General features: G+C 42.8%; 1 protein-coding gene across 1 annotated transcript in view; it reads right to left on the bottom strand.

The window, feature by feature from the left end:
* Nucleotides 1–21,846, bottom strand: part of LOC136677369 (extracellular matrix organizing protein FRAS1-like) — a 177,743-nt gene that overhangs the window by 36,876 nt on the left and 119,021 nt on the right. Inside the window, exons 27-37 of the mRNA XM_066654892.1 lie at nucleotides 16,365–16,487; nucleotides 15,878–16,053; nucleotides 13,803–13,919; nucleotides 12,294–12,408; nucleotides 11,722–11,859; nucleotides 11,000–11,032; nucleotides 5,139–5,270; nucleotides 4,489–4,617; nucleotides 2,946–3,193; nucleotides 2,400–2,551; nucleotides 949–1,111 (exon numbers count right to left, since the gene is read on the bottom strand). Of these exons, the coding sequence (XP_066510989.1) occupies nucleotides 949–1,111; nucleotides 2,400–2,551; nucleotides 2,946–3,193; nucleotides 4,489–4,617; nucleotides 5,139–5,270; nucleotides 11,000–11,032; nucleotides 11,722–11,859; nucleotides 12,294–12,408; nucleotides 13,803–13,919; nucleotides 15,878–16,053; nucleotides 16,365–16,487 (1,526 nt within the window). The remainder of the gene's footprint in view (nucleotides 1–948; nucleotides 1,112–2,399; nucleotides 2,552–2,945; nucleotides 3,194–4,488; nucleotides 4,618–5,138; nucleotides 5,271–10,999; nucleotides 11,033–11,721; nucleotides 11,860–12,293; nucleotides 12,409–13,802; nucleotides 13,920–15,877; nucleotides 16,054–16,364; nucleotides 16,488–21,846) is intronic.

The raw sequence follows: 21,846 nt of genomic DNA, 5'->3' as shown, positions 1-21,846 counted from the left end.
ATGAGAGCACAGGTTGCTCTGATAGTGGCCTTCAGCTCTTGTACATTGTTGGGTCTGGCGTGTTGCATCTTCCTCTTCACAATACCCCATATATTTTCTATAGGGTTAAGGTCAGGTGAGTTTGCTGGCAAATTAAGAACAGGAATACCATGGTCCTTAAACCAGGTACTGGTAGCTTTGGCACTATGTGCAGGTGCCAAGTCCTGTTGGAAAACTAAATCTGCATCTCCATAAAGTTGGTCAGTAGCAAGAAGCATGAAGTGCTCTAAAACTTCCTGATAGACGGCTGCTTTGACCTTGGAAAACACAGTGGACCAACACCAGCAGGTGACATGGCACCCCAAACCATCACTGACTTTACACTGGACCTCAAGTAATATGGATTCTGTGTTTCTCCGCTCTTCCTCCAGACCATGGGACCTTGATTTCCAAAGAAAATGCAAAATTTACTTTCATCAGAGAAAGTCACTTTGGACCATTCAGCAGCAGTCCAGTGCTTTTTGGAAGCAAGACACTTCTGAAACTGTCTCTTGTTCAAGAGTGGCTCCACACAAGGAACGCGACAGCTGAAACCCATGTCTTGCATATGTCTGTGTGTTGGTGGTTCTTGAAGCACTGACTCCAGCTGCAACTTTTTCATGATATTCTAATTTTATGACCAGCACCTGTATATACTCCCAAAAGGAATCACTGGGTGCAGGAGCACACACCAGTACATCACAGTAATTATTAATAATAATAATTATTTATGGATTCAAATTCTTCTAGTTGATGTTTAGTTTTTGTTTAATGACCTGCGAAAGCATTGTGTGCAACACAACTTCTATGTTATAGCACCTTATAGAAGCTGACATTTAGGAGGCATCTAATATTAGGTGGTTTCTGATATTTATTGTACAAAAAACAACAAACCTATTAGACTTTAGTTGGGGCAGTAAAAATGCTGACCTTGATGCCACTGTGGACAGTGACCACAGGTGGCTGTCTGTGTACAGATGTGATGGTGATGGTGCACATCTGGTTTTCCAGGCGATTGTTCTCTCCGTCGTAAACAATGAAATGGAAGATGTCGGTAACAGGCTGGTTTCCAGTTTCAAATGAAGTCACGTACCTGTTTCCAACCCACACCAATAAAAGCTATTAAAATCCATTCATTCATGTTTTCATCTTTGTCCATTAATGACCAAACATAAAAGATTACAAAACCTACTGCCATGAGTTCAGAAGAAATAATAGAACTTTTTATATAAATAAATATACATATATCATCAAACTCCACAAAAGGCTGTGCTATAGAAATATATTAATGTTAACGTCCTGTGAAATGTCTTTTGCCTCTTTCTAGTAGTTCCCTGAACTACTCTGTAACAAAAGACAAATTCCTTGCATGTGCAAACACACTAGTCCAATAAAGCCTTCTTATTCTGATTTAAAAATATTTTAAAATAATTTTAAAAACGCAATATAATAAATACACTGCATTGCATATATCAATACTGTACATAAATCAGTGTTAAAGCCTATTCATACTACTGCTCTGAATTAAATAACTGATTTGCAAATGAAAAAGCTTAATGTCATCCTCGGAGAAAAGCAAAATCAATAAACACATATTTCCTGAGCAGGGAAAACTGTCCAGCTGAGTGACCAGGAGCAGAGCTGCCAAAGGGGACACTGCCCTGAAGAAAAGTCCTCACGTTCTGTCCCAGCTGCTGCCTGCATTAAAGCCAATCAGCAGCTCAGCATGGGAATCAGCTGAGTGTATTAATATTTGTATTCCATTGAAACACCTCTCTGCAGGCTTCAGCATCACAGGAGAAAAGCTTATCCCAAATTATAGAGGCTAATGTGCTAATGCAGCGTGGGTCTCCCTGAGCAGTGGAATCCAACAAAATAATTTAAAAGCTCATACGATGCTGTTAAGTATCAGCCTGAGATGTTAGTACTGAACTGAGAAACCTTATTTTCTCTCTAAATTACCAAGTTTACAGCAGCAGATACCACAGCACAGTCTACATAAAAATGAATAAGAAAAGCTCCATTCACCAAACACTGAAATGTTTATTCACATGTTTATAATTGATTAGTGAATGCTACACAACTGAACGTTATGCTTCTATAAACACATTCATAACGTGTTATAATACATGCATATTTACAAACCTGCCTTACACTTTGTAATGTTTAATCAATGCTTTATAATTAATGTTCATATCTATAACTCATTCTGAGTTCTATATTTGATCACTTTTATGTCTGTGGCTTTTATTACTATTATTTTAATCTAAAATATGCTTTGTTTTAAAACTTACTTAATCTTGTGAACTATTTGTACACACTGCCATTACTTCTGGGTGGAGGCTTCTTTAGAGAAAAGCCAACTGAGATATGAACTGTACCGAATTTTGTGTTGGTTGATGTCCCCCATGGAGAATGTGGAATACTCATTCAGTTCCTCGTGGTCTGACTGAGAATTGGTTTTAGTGAGGATTCCATACATGGGTACAGAAACCAGCTGGATACGGATCTGCTCATCGGAGGAGTTATTGTCCTGGAGATTAGAACGGAAAGCTGCATCAAGTTGACTGACACTGACTGAATGGCAATGTATTTACAAGCACTCTAAACATATGCATTTATGAACATTAAAAATAAGATCATTATCTCATCCCTCATTTACTCAATTACACAATCAGAGTGAAATATCACGCCGTCTGAAACAGACTTGGATATGTTGTTTCATTATTATTTACAGACAAACATCAGGCTTTATATCCATCCACCAAAGACAAGCAAAAGCATCACTTTACTGACTGACTACATTTGTCAGATCTTCTATTTAAGCATTCTTTTAATAATCTTTAGCTTGATGAATAATTTACAGTGGTTTTAAAAAGCACGATGAAACATTAACAACAAAAATAACATCATTTCTCTTTTCTCACCACGTAGGCCAAATGAGAGCGCCTGATGACCGTGCTGCTCTTCTCAGACACTTCCAAGGACAGCAGAGCCTCGGGATCTCGCCGGGGTCCGTCTCCTCCACCTCCCGACACGATCACCTGGACAGTTGTGGAGCTCATGGACATGCCGTCCGTCACGGAGACCATCATAGAGTCCTCCTCAGAGCTGAGGCCGTTGTGCTCATACTGAAGGACATTCCTGGTCAGGTCACTGAAGGTAAATGTATCACCTGATGGACACATGTACACCACAAAAAAAGTTACAGAGCATCAAAAAAAAAAAAAAAAAATAATAATAATAAATAAAATACTGTTCTCTCTCTGCACATGGCTCTGTCTGTTATTGTCCATGTCTCCGTCCTTGTCCCGACTTTGTTCTGCCTCCTTGTCCTTAAGCCTCGTTATCTGTTTCAGGTGTGTCTTGTCTGTTCATGTATTTAAGTTCCCTTGTGTCACTTCCTTGTATCGGTCATTCGTTTTGTTTCTTTCCCACTCCAAGTCAAGTCGTTTTGTTTGATTCTCATTCCTAGTCATGTTGTTTCGTTTCTCTCCCCAAGCCATGTCGTTTCTTTCCTCTAAGTCTTGTTGTGTTGCCTCCAGTGTTTCCGTGTCTTGTTCCTTAGTTCGGTCTGTCTCTGTCGTTTTCCTCATTTCATTTCATATGTCTTGTTGTTTCCGTAGTTGCCTGTCTTTATTTTGTTATATCTTTTGTTTAATTAAAAGTACTGTGTTTTAGCGTGTGCGTTCGTCTCCGTCAGTCCGCCCTGCGCGAATCGTCACAGTCTAAAACACCCAAAGCACTAAGAAATACACTATACAGTCAACAATATGAATTTTTCATCTATGAAAGACTGCTCTACATCAGAAACAACAAACTATTAATACCCTTGTGTTCAGAAGAAATGTGGAGACAAAGATAGACGACAGTAGCAGTTAAAACATTTGCTAGATGTTTTCTTTTTGAAAAATGATGAGGAAAAACCCATTCAAAACTGTCCTCAGAACTTTCTCAGAATCAAACCTCTTACAGGAACTTTTATCCACCTTAAAATTCAGAAGCTCTGCAAAATGACTAATATATACACATTAAAAATGCAGTTGCTCAGCAGTTAATTCAGAAAAAACAATGTCTGGACGATGTAACGTTGAAATCAGCTAAGGAGTCAGATATCAGTAAAATTGGTTTCTAAAGTTTGCTTCTGTAGTTCTAGAGTGGGTAGCTCCATCATTAAAACAAACACACTTCCACTCCTCCACCATTGCCGGGGGCTTTCAAAATTAACCTTTGAGCATCATGAACTTAGACTTGTTCAGCTGCTCTAGATCCTCCCATTTCATGCTTTTCTATGGACGATGTACAAGTTATAATCATGAAAACTATGAATATAAGATTTCACATATATATTCTATTATTTTTTAACTACATTTATGCTTAGACACCAAACATTTCGGCTGATTACCTACATTTGATGTAAAATGTCATTGTTTTCCGTGAAAAATCATCGCTGTTCTTTCGTGGACCTACCATTTGCCATCGGTGTCTGAGAACCCAAGTCCACTCTGAGAAGGGTCCCATGCACTGGACTTTCCACTAGCTCAAACTCCAGCTCATCTGGAGCTGTGTCTGCATCTGTCACGGCCAACTGCTGACCACCTACAATACACAGAGACAACCACAGGATTCATGATTCATTTTAGGCATACACATACCTGTCTGTGAGACACAGCTTTCCAAAAATGTTTACTAATGACTGTGCTTTCTTTGTTCACCTGCAATAATTAGGAAAAATCATAATAACTTTATCGTTTTAGGTCTTTTTACTTTACCTTGCAAAAGATGTTATCAATATTTAGACAATTACAGCTATGAAGAATAGCTAGTTTTGCCTCAATATTGATAATATCTTGGAAATCCACTATACATGATACTCCTAGGTTAATGGTAAAATGCAGATATATTTCTTACATATGTTTAATCAAGGTGACAACTAGGAACAATTTGGATTAAACACTCTCTTCACAACATTTAAACAAGAACACATTTTATGTGTGACTAATCTACATTCATAAAAAATGAATTCACTCAGCCGTGCCTCAGGAAGGAGAACATCTAGTTCATGCGACCAGTTGAAAGCAGCGAGAGTGAGACGTCAGTAAAGTGAGGTGGGGTCTTACCGACTGTAGCTCTTCCTCCCAGACTGACCTCCAGCACAGGATCCAGAATCTGAAAGACTGGCGGCTGCTGGTGATTGGCCAAGAGCAGGATGGAGAAATCCATCTCGGGAGTGGTGTGCTCACCATCAGATACTGTAACATAAAAGCAACCATTTAGAGACACACAGGACATACAGCCAGAGCATGACCTTTCACAGGTCTGTACCGCGGTGCTAATGCAACTGATGCTGGAAATACAAGGCCTTGAAAAAATGCTCAACTCTCTGAAAAGTTAAAACTGCTCAGGTAATGATGTTGGAGGATAATAAACAACATTCCATCACTCCACAGCCCAACGCCAGGGGGATTTATACCCTTCCAGCTAACAATTAGCATTGGGCATGGTGACATACTCGTGTAGCTGTGTTAGAAAATACTATTCAACTGGTCATTGCTTTTCTAAAATGCTTATACAAGATGTGTGTGTAAATGAACACTTGTTTCAGCAATGGGTGCACATCAGTAGATGTCATATGTGTACTTTAAATTCAGATGTCTGTAAATTTCATTTGTGCTCCAGAAGATGTTGAAGTGTGGGTTGGATATTTTCCCTTGACACTGTAGACTGAAATGTGTGCGGAATTGCTGTAATATTCGCTGGGAAAAAAAAACCCTCTCCCATTGCATAGAACACAGCAGCTTTAACCTGCCATCACAAACAAGTAGGACTGACAGCTCGTCATAACGACTTTAAAACTGCCAACCGCACTGGAAGAGGTTTTTCAGGAAGAAAGCAAGAGCGCAGAATACAGCTGAAGCAGGTAGAAGAACAGCAGCACAGAGGATAAGAGGAAAAGAGGGCAATGAGAAATGTGGAGGGTCAGTTTAAAATCTTTTTTGCCCTTGTCACCTGAACTGTGGCCTCATGCAATCGAAAACACCTTTAGTACTTCAGTAACACTATACATCATGTATAAGAGAGTGTGAGAGAGAGACAGAGAGAGAGAGAGAGAGAGAGAGAGAAAGAGAGAGAAAGACTAAAAAAATCAGTTGTGCATCTGTAGTAAAACGCTGAAGACCACCTTCATCGATGATCACAAACCACAGGGGGAACACAAAGAGAATTTATTATTATCCAGGGTTTAATATATAAACAGTGACCAGAAACTGACAATAAAAACCTCCAGGACATTTCTGGACCCAAAACATGAAAGTCAATCCTCTTCTTTTAACATCTTGCAGTTTTTGAAGCTTTCCGGCTTTTTATAGAAGCCTTTCAACATTTACCACTGGGCACAGATATTTCCTCTGTATGTTCTCAGTATCTCAGTTTATACTCATGAACATCTTTTATTTTAAAAACAGCTGTAATCCTGTAGCTTCAGTACCTGGCGTCAACTGGGAAGACTGGTTTTAAGTAATTGATCTGTTAGAAACATAGAAAATGATGCATCAGGACGGATTAAAAGAAGAAATTTGATCCAGTTCTGTAACAAATCTGTCCTGAAGTAGCACACATCACATTAAGAAATCTGAAAATGTTTTTTATTTAAACCTAGTGCTAGGATAACTCCTGCTTGTGGGAATAAGCCATTGAAGAAGACAATGCTAGCTAATGTCAAAAGACATGCAGCTTCCAAACAAATTCATGTCAGGTATAACTACGAATGAAACTGCATTTGCAAACAAACCTGGGGTTAGGGGCGTCCACACCACAGACAAGCCACATAGTATGAAAAATAAAGAAAATCTAGGCCATAGGAAACACACAGTTTTGAAAAGTACGCAGCAGGCAGCTCACTGCTGTCTGCTTTTAGAAGATGAACAATAGGCAAACGTGTTGTGAAACGTCTTGCATTTTCTAGAGGCCCAAGTTATTGTTTTTCAATGTCAGAACGACATGTAATAAATCCTCCTCCTGTCAATTTAAACACGATCAGAATCTCTCATTTTTTTGCATCTGATCTAAATTTTAGTTGTTCATATTGGGCGGCACAGTGGCGCAGCAGGTAGTGTTGCAGTCACACATCTCCAAGGGCCTTGAGGTTGTGGGTTTGATTCCCGCTCCGGGTGACTGTCTGTGAGGAGTGTGGTGTGTTCTCCCTGTGTCTGTGTGGGTTTCCTCTGGGTGACTGTCTGTGAGGAGTGTGGTGTGTTCTCCCTGTGTCTGCGTGGGTTTCCTCCGGGTGACTGTCTGTGAGGAGTGTGGTGTGTTCTCCCTGTGTCTGCGTGGGTTTCCTCCGGGTGACTGTCTGTGAGCATTGTGGTGTGTTCTCCCTGTGTCTGCGTGGGTTTCCTCCGGGTGACTGTCTGTGAGCATTGTGGTGTGTTCTCCCTGTGTCTGCGTGGGTTTTCTCCGGGTGACTGTCTGTGAGGAGTGTGGTGTGTTCTCCCTGTGTCTGCGTGGGTTTCCTCTGGGTGACTGTCTGTGAGGAGTGTGGTGTGTTCTCCCAGTGTCTGCGTGGGTTTCCTCCGGGTGACTGTCTGTGAGGAGTGTGTTGTGTTCTCCCTGTGTCTGCGTGGGTTTCCTCCGGGTGACTGTCTGTGAGCATTGTGGTGTGTTCTCCCTGTGTCTGCGTGGGTTTCCTCCGGGTGACTGTCTGTGAGGAGTGTGGTGTGTTCTCCTTGTGTCTGCGTGGGTTTCCTCCGGGTGACTGTCTGTGAGGAGTGTGGTGTGTTCTCCCTGTGTCTGCGTGGGTTTCCTCCGGGTGACTGTCTGTGAGGAGTGTGGTGTGTTCTCCCTGTGTCTGTGTGGGTTTCCTCCGGGTGACTGTCTGTGAGGAGTGTGGTGTGTTCTCCCAGTGTCTGTGTGGGTTTCCTCCGGGTGACTGTCTGTGAGGAGTGTGGTGTGTTCTCCCTGTGTCTGCGTGGGTTTCCTCCGGGTGACTGTCTGTGAGGAGTGTGGTGTGTTCTCTCTGTGTCTGTGTGAGTTTCCTCCGGGTGACTGTCTGTGAGGAGTGTGGTGTGTTCTCCCTGTGTCTGCGTGGGTTTCCTCCGGGTGACTGTCTGTGAGGAGTGTAGTGTGTTCTCCCAGTGTCTGTGTGGGTTTCTTCCGGGTGACTGTCTGTGAGGAGTGTGGTGTGTTCTCCCTGTGTCTGCGTCGGTTTCCTCCGGGTGACTGTCTGTGAGGAGTGTGGTGTGTTCTCCCTGTGTCTGCATGAGTTTCCTCCGGGTGACTGTCTGTGAGGAGTTTGGTGTGTTCTCCCTGTGTCTGCGTGGGTTTCCTCCGGGTGCTCCAGTTTCCTCCCACAGTTCAAAAACACACATTGGTAGGTAGATTGGCGACTCAAAAGTGTCTGTAGGTGTGAGTGTGTGTGTTGCCCTGTGAAGGACTGGCGCCCCCTTGATTGCAAGTAGGTTCTGGACCTACCGCGATCCTGAACTGGATAAGCGCTTACAGATAATGAATGAATGAATGAATTCAGCTGCACTTCTAGCAACAATATTAAAACTTTCAGTTTCTATTGACACAGCATAAGATCATTTATAATATTATGAAATCATATGCATATTTTTTGAACTTGTACAATGTAAATCAGAGGTTTTTTTAAACATTTTCAAGTGACTCACATTTTGTCTATTGAATTGTATCACAGCCCATGCAACAAAAACACCAATGGCCTATGGCACTATTAACAATATTCAGAATTAAGGTGAATGTGACATATCTGTTCTTTTTATGAAATATTCACAAATGTAAGTATTTTCTTCTATAACAACTATGATATCAATTGTATGATCTTATTTTAATGTAGTTTTTATGTATAATGACGTCTCTTCATGACAAATATAAAACATATCTAGAAGTAATATCTAGAAGATGTCTCCTAAGATAGCTTGTTAATTCCCTGTTACACCTTAAATGGTGAATGCTGCAGAATAGCTGAAGAGCTGAAATCAGTTTTACATCACAGAAGAGTTAGGAGTGGGTGATAATATATTATTGTTGGACACTTCAGAAGGTGTACGACAGTCCCTCAGCTGCAGATTAGAACAAAGCTAATTTAAGAGCACTGCTAGAATCCTGGAAATGAAACAGTACTCTTTTTTAGTTGTGTTCTGATTTTGTATTGGGCTCTTGAAGGGCTGTTCTGTTTCATAGGAGAAGATTTTAACTCCCACATGGTGTAACTCTTGGGCCAAAGATGCAGTTCAAAAACAGAGAAGGGAATAAGTAGACAGTCTGGGTTGAAACAAACAGTAATGCTTGCACAAGGGAGCATTTATACATGTTTATTTTGTGTTCATGTGCCTTGTCACGCCCTTGTCTCGTCATGTTTGTTATTGTTCACGTTTACACCCTAAACCCGCCTTTGTTCCTCCTCCTCGTTGTCTGTTCCAGGTTTCCCTTGTCTGTGTTGTGTATTTCCCATGTGTCACTTCCTGTTTGTCGGTCATTTGTTTCCTCTGTCATTGGTTTGCTCTTCAGTCTGTCTGTCTGTTTCTCTCCACCTTTGTTTTGTGCTCTCCGGTCTGTCTGCCTTGCCTGTTTCTCATGCCCACCAAGTCAGTTTTTGTATCTCTCTTGTCTCATGTCTGTTTGTGTCTTTTCTCTGTTTAGCGCCGTGTCCAAGTTTACTCTGTTTATTTCTGTGTTTAAGTTTAGTCTGCTTTAGCTTCCTGTCTGTCTTGCCTGTTTAGTTCTTCCATGTTTAGCTCTCTGTCTAGTTTCAGTCTATGTTTCTAGTTCTCTGTCTGTTTAGTTATCTCAATCAGGTTTGTCTGTATCTGTATCTCAGTTTAGTTCACTCCATGTATTGTCCTTCTGTCCAAGTCTCTCTGTCTCAGTCTTTCTTTGTTTAAGTATTCTGCCTGTTATGCTAGTCTCTTTCTGTTTGGTCATCTTGTGTTTCAATAAAGTCACTGTGTTTTAGCAAGTGCGTCCGCCTCCGTCAGTCCGCCCCGCGATCCTCACATGCCTGTTAAAATGCAATCAACTAATTATTATTATTTTTCTCTGCAACCTTTTTTTAAATAGTAAAATAATCTGCAGATTAATGTAATCTAAAATACTGTCCGTGTGGCCAGTCCACTATAGTCACCAACACAGCTGAATACCGTGAGTTTTTGAGCACCTTGAGTTCTCTGGTAGCAACATTTCCTATTGCGGCACAAATCCACCTTCTTCTACTTTATTAAATTTTATATATATATATATATATATTTTTGTATGATATTGTGCCACACTTTGAGCACATTATTATTAATAATAATACATCAAAATGCAATTATAAATATATAACACTGTCCATCCATCATGAGGTATGACCAACTGCATGTTTTTTTATGCAATACACACGCAAATACTAGAATTACATTACATTATACTTTTTGTAAAAAATTACAAAAGTATAAAAATACCTGCAGGAAACCTGACTTCAGTAACTGTAAACTTTAGAGTGATTGTGCTATGTGCATGTGGGTGAGAGTCACAGCTCTAATGCTTTGCTGCTGTGGGAGGATGATGGATGCTCAGCTGTATCCCCCTGTCTGAAAGAATATAGAGGGAGATGTGTAGTGTGATGGGAGGGAGAGAGGAGGCTGGGGAAAAAGGATAAAAAAATCATACCTCATGGAGAGGGGTGACAATGGAAGCAAAAGGTGAAGAGGTATTAGGCCACTGTTTGTATGAAGGAACTGGGAGGCAGGAAGGCTGGAAGAGGTTAATGCAGTAAGAGAAAGAGAAAGAGAGACAGAGAGAGAAAGAGAGAGAGAAGAGAGCGAGAGAGAGAGAGAGAGAGAGAGAGAGCAAGCAAGAGAGAGAAAGAGAGAGCGAGAGAGAGAAAGAGCGAGAGAGAGAGCGAGCAAGAAAGAGAGAGAGAGCGTGAGAGCGCAAGAGAGAGCGAGAGAGACTGGGGGCTAAGGCTGCTAAGGCAATATACCTGTAAAATGGAAGTTCACTGACTCTGGCAGGCCTAGAGAAATGAAACACTGTTAGTGAGGGCAGGGTTACACACAAACACACTCACACAGCAAAACAAAGCTCAGTAAGTTGCAAACAAAAGTCGATAACTCAATCATTACACAATGCAGCTGCCTCATGGACTATATCACAAGGGTAAAGGCAGATATTGGTTGCTTTTGGTGCACTTTAAATGTTATTGTTCTCTTTCCTAGCTACATCACACCACGGTGAACTACAGAACAATAGAAGGTAAATAACACAAAATAAAATCCTGTGTCTTGCCTCTATTTATCTGTAACACTGACACAATTAGGAGGTGATATTTATTTTATATATATATTGTTAGTTTCCATGACATCTGACTGGTTAAGAAATGATGTTCGACTCATGCATGTTTTTTGAAAACACTCTATTCTGCAGCTAAACTAAACCAATGTGTTTTCTGTGGCACATACCAAAACAGAGCATTATATAAAGTGTAAGATTCCATAGCTCTGATATCTACATTTTAATGGCCCCAAATATTTTACAGTACAGTAATTATATTATATATTAGTGATAGATAGATCAGCAGGCACCAACTGTGTGCCACTAGTCGGCTGATCGTCGTGGACATTTAAAAAATGCATGTCATGTCAGAAAACCTCAGGGTAAGCCTTTACCCATGCTACACCCTGAACTGAAGCAGGAGAGACATACCTATGAATGAGTACTGGTAAAGCTCCTGCAGGTGGGATGGAGCCTGTGGGGGTCTGTAGATGATTTTCCCAGCATCTACATCGGCTTGTGTGAAGAAGCGGACGTGAGTGTAGGGCCGGTCCCCATGCTCCAGCACACCTGAGAGAAAGGAAGAGACTATATGACACCTCTGAAACAGAACTGTGCACATATGGCTTAATGTAAAAACCTATACTATATTGTCCACATGTTTGTAGACACCGTTTATAATAAAGGGTTAGATTTGGGGACTTAAAATCAGCCAGCACTGGATAGTGGTGCAGTGGTATTGTGTTCTCTGGACTGATGAAGCACCATCCGGTATATTTACAGGTTGGAGTGGTGTTTCTGATCCAGAATTAATCATCCAACATAAGTCCCGGACCTAACCAATGTTGAGAAATGTTCCAATATATTCTCCAAAGCTTTCTCAGAAGATCTGAGGCCGTTACTGCAGCAGTGGAGGAAAACACTACTACTATTTCATTTTAGAAGAAAATATTAGGTCAACCTTTGACTATCTAGTCTAATAATCTGAACCAGGTTTATATTACCATGTCCTGGAGGCAGAGGCTTGGTGATGTTGTAGATGAGTTTATTGCTGGGCGTCTCAGAGTCAGTGAATGAAAGGGCGGAGGGACTTATCAGAGTCACACGATCTTCCAGAGCCTAAACACACACACGAAAATGAACATCTATAAAGAACTGAGAGTCACCAATAGACAGGACACAATGATGTCTGGAGATTACGGAGATCAAATGTAGCTCTATTATACACCTGAACAATGAACAGAAAGACTCAGACAAAGACTCTGCCTTATTTAGGATGCTGCTCAGACAAAACACCTATAAATGTGCTTATAATATTCATTCATTCATTCTCTGTAACCGCTTATCCAGTTCAGGGTCGCGGTGGGTCCAAAGCCTACCTGGAATTATAGGGCGCAAGGTGGGAATACACCCCGGAGGGGGCGCCAGTCCTTCACAGGGCGACACACACACATTCACACCTACGGACACTTTTGAGTCACCAATCCACCTACCAACGTGTGTTTTTGGACTGTGAGCACCTGAAACCGGAGCACCCAGAGGAAACCCACACAGACACAGGGAGAACACACCACACTCCTCACAGACAGTCACCCGGAGGAAACCCACACAGACACAGGGAGAACACATCACACTCCTCACGGACAGTCACCCGGAGGAAACCCACGCAGACACAGGGAGAACACACCACACTCCTCACAGACAGTCACCCGGAGGAAACCCACACAGACACAGGGAGAACACACCACACTCCTCACAGACAGTCACCCGGAGGAAACCCACACAGACAAAGAGAGAACACACCACACTCCTCACAGACAGTCACCTGGAGGAAACCCACGCAGACACAGGGAGAACACACCACACTCCTCACAGACAGTCCCTGGAGCTGTCTGACTGCGGCACTAACCTGCTGCGCCACCGTGCCGCCCAGGCTTATAATAGATAGTAGTTTACATTTTAAAATGTTCAAAATGTTAAAATACATTAACATACAAACACAAGAGGCCAAATTACATTTATTAAGTTCAGTCTGTTGAATCACCACTTTCTATACTCTACCGCATCTCCATCACGGAATTAAAGGTAGATCAAGCTTCTTTTACTGCTCGATGCAATGTGATACTTTTCCTAGTGTGGACGCAGGTTTATTCAGTGTACAGCATCTGTTATTACTGTCTCGTTGAGCAGAATATCAATGAAGTGTGACTTATGTGTGAATTATAATCCTAGCCATGGTTTTTCTTCATCAAGGATATGGGTTGTGACAAAACCTGAATTGAAATCGATGGGTTTCCAGCTTCGTTAGATTATGTTCTTCACATAAATAAAAGAGCAGCACCCAGGAATTACATCATTATTGGAAAAGAGCTGATGAAACAGCTTTGCCTTAGGTCTAGGGTTTTAAAATGTGAACCACCGACAGCATAGTCGTCTTGTATATTTCATTCGGGGCAAAGAACCAAGCCAAAGAAAAGTAGTTTAAGTTATAGGCTGTGTGTTTTGGCTCTTACAGTGATCTGTAGGTCAGCTCCTGGGGTTAGCCGAGGCAGACCTGGAGTCTGAGGCATGACGCCAATGGTGAAGGTCTGTGCGTCACTGTATGTGTCTGGGAACGCCTCGCTGGACACCTGAAAAGACAAAAACACAAAGCATGCTGATTTAACACGCCTTTCAAAAAAGTGGATGGAGGCGAGCCTTTCAAAAGCTGCTCTATTTAGACCTTGTCATGCTCAATCCTGTTCAAACTCCATTCATCATAGACGAAGGTCTGATATATCACTCATAACTACCTCATCTCACAGAACACTAGCCATCCTCACTGTCTCTAAACTGTATTCACAAAGACTCTGGAACATGTTCATTTAAGTTCAAAACCACCATTGTCTCGTTCTGACACACATTCAAATTTACTGCAGGTGAAAACAAAAAAAAGATCTGAATCACGCTCGGTTAGCTGAACCCTTAATAAAATCTGCAGTGAAGAACGCACCCTTAGGACAGAAGGCAGGAGATAATTAGAGGAGAGGATTGTTCTTTTGACGAAAGAAAGTACTAGTAGTGCCAAGTACAATTAAGAGTTGAGGTTAAATCTCAAGAGGATTGTGGGTGTTTATTGACTGTGACTTCACATATCAGAACAATGGGCTGCACCTTTTTAAAATGGGCACCACTTCTGATGTCTGACAGGGTGAGTGATTATTTCTGGAGGTTAACGCCACACCAAATCATCCCAAAGTTATTGGAAAGTGCTTCATCACTCCAGAGAGCACAGATCCACTGCTCCACAGCCCATTGCTGGGTAGATTTACACCCGTAGAGTTCTCACTTGGCACTCTGCTCAGCTCATGTGCAGCAGCTTCAGAGAATCCCAAGTCATTACATGATTTTCCTTGTAAACTGCAGTAGCTGTGTTTCCATACAAAATGTTCAGCAGTCCACCGAACTTCTGATGACGTAGGCTGCCGTGATCAGGAGTGGAATTGAAATGAGGGCGAGGGAGAGATCTGAGTTGGTCTTTGCCTTGATCAGAATAGTTTTACAGTCGTTTAAATCAAAAAGCTTGATTTATTATTTAAAAAATGCTGAGATAAGATAAGATGCTGAGGTGGTGGTAGGATGAAAACAGAGCGGTCCTAAAGGGTGGAGAGGAGAGAAGAGGAAGAAGAGTCGGGGGGAATTTGTAAAAAAGGTTTATGGTCAGGCAGAGGCATTTTGTGCATTTGCACTTTTATTGATTGTTGAACAGAAAAAAATATTTTGCAAAATTTGGGTGTACAGTTGAACCTCTACTAACGAACTTTCCAAGATACGAACTGGGCATTTTAATATATTTTGCCTCCACCAACGAACCATGACTCTAGAAACGAACCCGAGCCGGCGGCTGGAAATGGCCACTGACCCCAATAGTCGAGTCTCCCAGCGCTCCCAGACTTGAGTGAGCTTTTAAGATTAGCAAATTGTAGCTTTAGCAATTTAGCATTAGTGTAAATAGCAGACATCGAAGTTCGTGCTAAGTTAATCCGTATCTACGCTTCGTCTCCCCACATTCACCCACCTACTCTCCGTTATTCCACCCACCCCCACCTTCCGTCATACAGCCAGTGCCTGTGTTACTGCTCCAGCCAGTCGTCATGTCTTCAAGGTAGCGATGTGTAACCACTTAAAACTTTATTTCTTTTTTATTACTGTTTCCACTGTATTTCTCTTTTATTTTTAGTAACGCTACATGTATTGTTTTACTAATTTGAGAGTGTTGTAAACATATATCAGTGCAAAAAGGGTGACTTTCGGGGTGGGGGCTGGAACGCATTAATTGCTTTTCCATTATTTTAAATGGGGAAAATTGACTCGAGAAACGAACATTTCTACTTATGAACCGGGTCACGGAACGGATCAAGTTCGTAGGTAGAGGTTCCACTGTATTTATAATTCGCAAAAACCCACTGGATGTAAAACTCGCGTCTGTGCATTCAACTGAACATCAGTGACCACACTAGGTCCAGTTTAAAGCAGCGCAGTAAACTAATTATGAAGGGTCTCTATAACTTTTGAAACAAAGTGTAACTGACAGTAAAATGTGTGTTACCTGAAACTGAAATGTGTCTCTCTGAGTGCCTTTGCCATAGTGTCTGTACCACACCGTGCCCTCATTGACGTCCTGCTGAGTGAAGGTGGAGGTGGGGGTTGTGTCTCTTTCTTCAGTAAAAGCCTGCCAGGCCTCAACTGGCCCATCAGCTGGCATCGGCACAAACACTATTTCGCCTATAGAAACATGGACACAAACACAGAAAAAAAAATCCAAAAAACGTATGAGCTACTGCAGATCTTTAATAACTCTAATGGACACTTGCAAATCTAAATCAGTCAGAAATATCTGAAGGGCGGTATATGTACAGTACATTAGTTACTGACCATCTGTCAAGATAACATTCACACAGAAACTAAACTTCTACTCTCCTAAAAAAACAATGACATAAAATAAACATGAAGTACTTTAAGAGAGACGTTTAGAAACTAAGTCCATGTGGAACAGTAGTTGTTTGTTTGCGTATCAGGGCAGTGGTGTTCCGTACCGTGTTGGGGCTGTCCACTATCAGACTGGATGCTGTAGAGGATTTCAGAGTCACTGGCTCCTTTATACTCTGCCCTCAGGTGCTTCTTAGAGATCTGCACCATCCCTCCTTCTCTCACCCACACTTTAGGAATGGAGCGCATTTGAGGAGAGAGTGTGTTCTATAGAGAGGCAGCAGGACACAGAGTTAAAATAACAAATAAAGATAAATAAACGGACATCAATAACTGCATCACATTATATAAGACAAAAAGCACAAAACTTTCAGAATAACTGTGGTGATGCTGTGTTCTCTGTGGTGACCTGTGTCTGCGTGGGTTTCCTCTGGGTGACTGTCTGTGAGGAGTGTGGTGTGTTCTCCCTGTGTCTGCGTGGGTTTCCTCTGGGTGACTGTCTGTGAGGAGTGTGGTGTGTTCTCCCTGTGTCTGCGTGGGTTTCCTCTGGGTGACTGTCTGTGAGGAGTGTGGTGTGTTCTCCCTGTGTCTGCGTGGGTTTCCTCCAGGTGACTGTCTGTGAGGAGTGTGGTGTGTTCTCCCTGTGTCTGCGTGGGTTTCCTCCGGGTGACTGTCTGTGAGGAGTGTGGTGTGTTCTCCCTGTGTCTGCGTGGGTTTCCTCCGGGTGATTGTCTGTGAGGAGTGTGGCGTGTTCTCTCTGTGTCTGTGTGGGTTTCCTCCAGGTGACTGTCTGTGAGGAGTGTGGTGTGTTCTCCCTGTGTCTGCGTGGGTTTCCTCCGGGTGACTGTCTGTGAGGAGTGTGGTGTGTTCTCCCTGTGTCTGCGTGGGTTTCCTCCGGGTGACTGTCTGTGAGGAGTGTGGTGTGTTCTCCCTGTGTCTGCGTGGGTTTCCTCCGGCTGACTGTCTGTGAGGAGTGTGGTGTGTTCTCCCTGTGTCTGCGTGGGTTTCCTCCAGGTGACTGTCTGTGAGGAGTGTGGTGTGTTCTCCCTGTGTCTGTGTGGGTTTCCTCCGGCTGACTGTCTGTGAGGAGTGTGGTGTGTTCTCCCTGTGTCTACGTGGGTTTCCTCCAGGTGACTGTCTTTGAGGAGTGTGGCGTGTTCTCCCTGTGTCTGTGTGGGTTTCCTCCAGGTGACTGTCTGTGAGGAGTGTGGTGTGTTCTCCCTGTGTCTGCGTGGGTTTCCTCCGGGTGACTGTCTGTGAGGAGTGTGGTGTGTTCTCCCTGTGTCTGCGTGGGTTTCCTCCGGGTGATTGTCTGTGAGGAGTGTGGCGTGTTCTCTCTGTGTCTGTGTGGGTTTCCTCCAGGTGACTGTCTGTGAGGAGTGTGGTGTGTTCTCCCTGTGTCTGCGTGGGTTTCCTCCGGGTGACTGTCTGTGAGGAGTGTGGTGTGTTCTCCCTGTGTCTGCGTGGGTTTCCTCCAGGTGACTGTCTGTGAGGAGTGTGGTGTGTTCTCCCTGTGTCTGCGTGGGTTTCCTCCGGGTGATTGTCTGTGAGGAGTGTGGTGTGTTCTCCCTGTGTCTGCGTGGGTTTACTCCGGGTGACTGTCTGTGAGGAGTGTGGTGTGTTCTCCCTGTGTCTGCGTGGGTTTCCTCCGGGTGCTCCGGTTTCCTCCCACAGTCCAAAAACACACATTGGTAGGTGGATTGGTGACTCAAAAGTGTGAGTGTGTGAGTGAATGTGTGTGTGTGTTGCTCTATGAAGGACTGGCGCCCCCTCCAGGGTGTATTCCCGCCTTGCGCTCAATGATTCCAGGTAGGCTCTGGACCCACCGTGACCCTGAACTGGATAAGTGTTACAGATAATGAATGAATGAATAAATGAATGTGGTGATGCTTTGTTATGAACCTGTTAGGGCTAACTAAGGACTAAAGAAAACTACTCCAACTAAGAGGAACCCATGAACATCCGTAAGACTCCATCCTAGGAGATGCACATCTTGATATTAAGTGAAAATTCACATATATTAACATTCCTTATATTCTGGCTGCAGTTCATAGCCCCTTTTTGAGTTACCAATGAGCCCCTTGCAGTGGATATCATCACCCGCTTAGAAGATAATCAAAAGCTGGGAAGGGCGGCGAGATGAAAGCTCTGATGCGATGAGGGAATACCTTGGCAGCACTCCACCACAACGGCACTAAGACAGATTTGCAGCTTTCACTGAGACTGAGGTGAGATGAAATAGTGTGTGTGTGTGTGTGTGTGTGTTGTGCACCCTACAAAAAAGCAGCTGACTGCTTTTCTCTGAATCTGGAAACGAATGGCTGAGGAGGCAGATTTTCTTGCACTGCTCAATCAACTCCATTTTGTGAAGAATATAAAATTATAATCTCAGTCGAACAGAAATACTGTGCCACGCTACTCCACTCAAAACAAATGGAGAAAAGCATATCTGAAAGGAGAATATTCGAATGTGTAGAGCAGATTAAAATCCCAAACACTATAAACTGAATCTGACATCCATAAACCTGAACTGGAAGCGTGTTATATCACTGCAAATGCTTAATTTCATGGAACACAATGTCTACAGTCATTTCACTTAAGATATTAAAGCTTGCATATTTTTTTCTCTCTCTCTCTGGACATCAATGTGTTTGCAGGCCTTCAAGGCTTCTGGCTTAAGCTAAATTGTGGATTAATCACTGCCAGCCAACAAAAACTCTGCTTCACCTCAGGGAGACTTCTCCTTGAAAAAGCTAATTGAAACTCAGGTTTTCCATTCATTCAGGTTTTCCCCTCTCCTGAACTAACACAATAAGCCCTTGCTCTCGTTCCAAGAATCAAAGCCTTTGCTCCCTGAACCACAGCCGCAATCATTCAGCTAATCGCTAATCTATTGTTGGTGTACAGCTCCAGCCACTCGCTGCCTCTCCTCATCCTTTCACTAAACAGAGTTTGATCTGGTCATTAAGTACAAATAAAGAAGCAAGACAACTGTTAGCATTTAATCAGGTTTGCTAGCTTTATCATAACTATATTAGCAAACTGTACCTTACACCCGTAAATCCTAGTTTAAAAGAATTAGCCATTTTAGCCCATTTTACTGTTTAGCCGTATTAGCCTGCTTTGTCTTTAACTCACTGAACTCATATTAACTGCAGGTGAAAGAAGCTGCCATACTGAGACATACTCACTACTCTAACACTTTTAGTCCTCATAAAGATATATAAAATATAATATTAAAGAAATATAAGTAAGGATCTCTAATCCCCATTTCTCTGCATCACATTTGTATAGCAGAGGTTGTCTGTGTTCCTCTGTGTCAGTCAGTAGTGGAGCTCGGGCCTTGTCCCAAAGTCCATAGGTATTATATATGCCATCACACATCAGCAGAAACAAGAACATTTTGGATCTGAAAGCGAAAGTGAGAAAAACAACTGGGAAGAAGCTAAATGAAATGTGCAACTATAAAGTAATGAATGAAATTAGGAAATATTCTTATTAGTAGTGTCGGTAGTTTCGCAGTCACACAGCTCCAGGGACCTGGAGGTTGTGGGTTCGATTCCCGCTCCAGGTGACTGTCTGTGAGGAGTTGGTGTGTTCTTCCTGTGTCTGCGTGGGTTTCCTCCGGGTGACTGTCTGTGAGTAGTGTGGTGTGTTCTCTCTGTGTCTGCGTGGGTTTCCTCCGGGTGACTGTCTGTGAGGAGTGTGGTGTGTTCTCTCTGTGTCTGCGTGGGTTTCCTCCGGGTGATTGTCTGTGAGGAGTGTGGTGTGTTCTCCCTGTGTCCACGTGCGTTTCCTCCGGGTGACTGTCTGTGAGGAGTGTGGTGTGTTCTCCCTGTGTCCGCGTGGGTTTCCTCCGGGACACACGTTGGTAGGTGGATTGGCGACTTGTCCGTACGTGTTTTTGTGTGTGTGTTGCCCTGTAAAGGACTGGCGCCCCCTTCAGGGTGTATTCCCACCTTGTGCCCAATGATTCCAGGTAGACTCTGGACCCACCGCGACCCTGAACTGGATAAGGGTTACAGATAATGAATGAATGAATGTTTTGGATTCTGCTTTTTGGTTTGCAAAACCTTTGGCCCTAAATTGACAGCATACTTATAGCTCTCTAAAAATGTATTTTGTCATAAAACCCACTGTGTGTGTGTTAGGACAGACACGGTCCACTACAGAGGATGTGGGGAGACATCTACCTTGGCTTTGCAGTGGCATTGATCATCTCACACCTTTAGATAACTTTAAGACAAACCAGATGAATACTTTATGCAGACAGTTCCACTCTCAGAGTGCAGGGACATTGGGATCAGATTTTTTACCCTGTATAACACACACAGCTATACATTTTAGCCAGTTTAAGCATTTTGCCAAATAAGAAATTTAACAATTTGGCCACATCACCTAGATAACATTAATATATCCCTCTCATTCAACTGACCAACAGCCACTCCTATGGCGGCAGGTTATAAAATTGTTTATATTTTTATATTATAGTATCAACACTGTCCTCTCTCGACTAGGCAATGTCCTTGTAAATATGCATTACAATAAAAAAACAAGGAAATATAGAGAGGAAAACAGTAAAAAGAAAGACTAATGGAGGTGGGAGTATCATGTCCAATGTGGAGTCACTTATCTGTCTAGACATCACCAGGGCTGAATGGGACACATGCCTGGCCCTGTTCCGGAAACTGATGGTACTCAAATGACTGAGGTGATGATAGCTCTTGTGTGTGTGTGTGTGTGTGTGTGTGCGTGTGTTATGAGGGTCTGCCAAATATGTCATCTGAGGCACCCTTAGGTGAATAGAATTGTGTCATTTATTGTATGCTCTTGACAGACTGAAAACTGAACTGGTTTCTGAGAAAACACTGCTAGAACCAAAGAGGAAATGAGCTGCTGCAATTATAGCAAACCCTCATAGCTACACTGTCTGTTTTGTATTTGTACTTTATTAATTAGCTAAAAATGGTAGATTACACAGCCTTTATATTATACAAATATGTGTATATATATAACTGTACAATTAACTTAAGTATGTTTTCCTCTTTCTGTGCAAGTCAATGCTGCAAATCGCAAGGAAGCCTTAAAAGAATAGATCAGCTAAATGAATGCAGTTTTGTGGACGCCAGACTGTGAGCGGGGCTGGGGACTGGGGCTCTGAGTATCCCAGCATTTCACTGCGGCTAAACCTTAGACCATTTTAGTTTTATTTGGGGGGGTTTATGTTTTATTTTCTTGTGTTTGTGTGATGTATGTGTGTTTGCGTTTGATCTGCAGCGAGATGTGGTGTTGTGTGGGGGCTCATTATCTCGTAGGAAGGGGGCAAGACACTGACACAGTCACATCTATGGACACTTTTGAGTCGCCAATTCACTTACCAACGTGTGTTTTTTGGGCTGTGGGAGGAAACCGGAGCACCTGGAGGAAACCCACACAGACACAGGGAGAACACACCACACTCCTCACAGACAGTCACCCGGAGGAAACCCACGCAGACACAGGGAGAACACACCACACTCCTCACAGAGAGTCACCCGGAGGAAACCCACACGGACACAGGGAGAACACACCACACTCCTCACAGACAGT

The sequence above is a fragment of the Hoplias malabaricus genome, chromosome X2 (assembly GCF_029633855.1).
Source record: "Hoplias malabaricus isolate fHopMal1 chromosome X2, fHopMal1.hap1, whole genome shotgun sequence".
Lineage (NCBI taxonomy): Eukaryota > Metazoa > Chordata > Actinopteri > Characiformes > Erythrinidae > Hoplias > Hoplias malabaricus.
The sequence above is the reverse complement of the archived record's forward strand: the minus strand, read 5'-3'. Positions and strand labels throughout refer to the sequence as shown.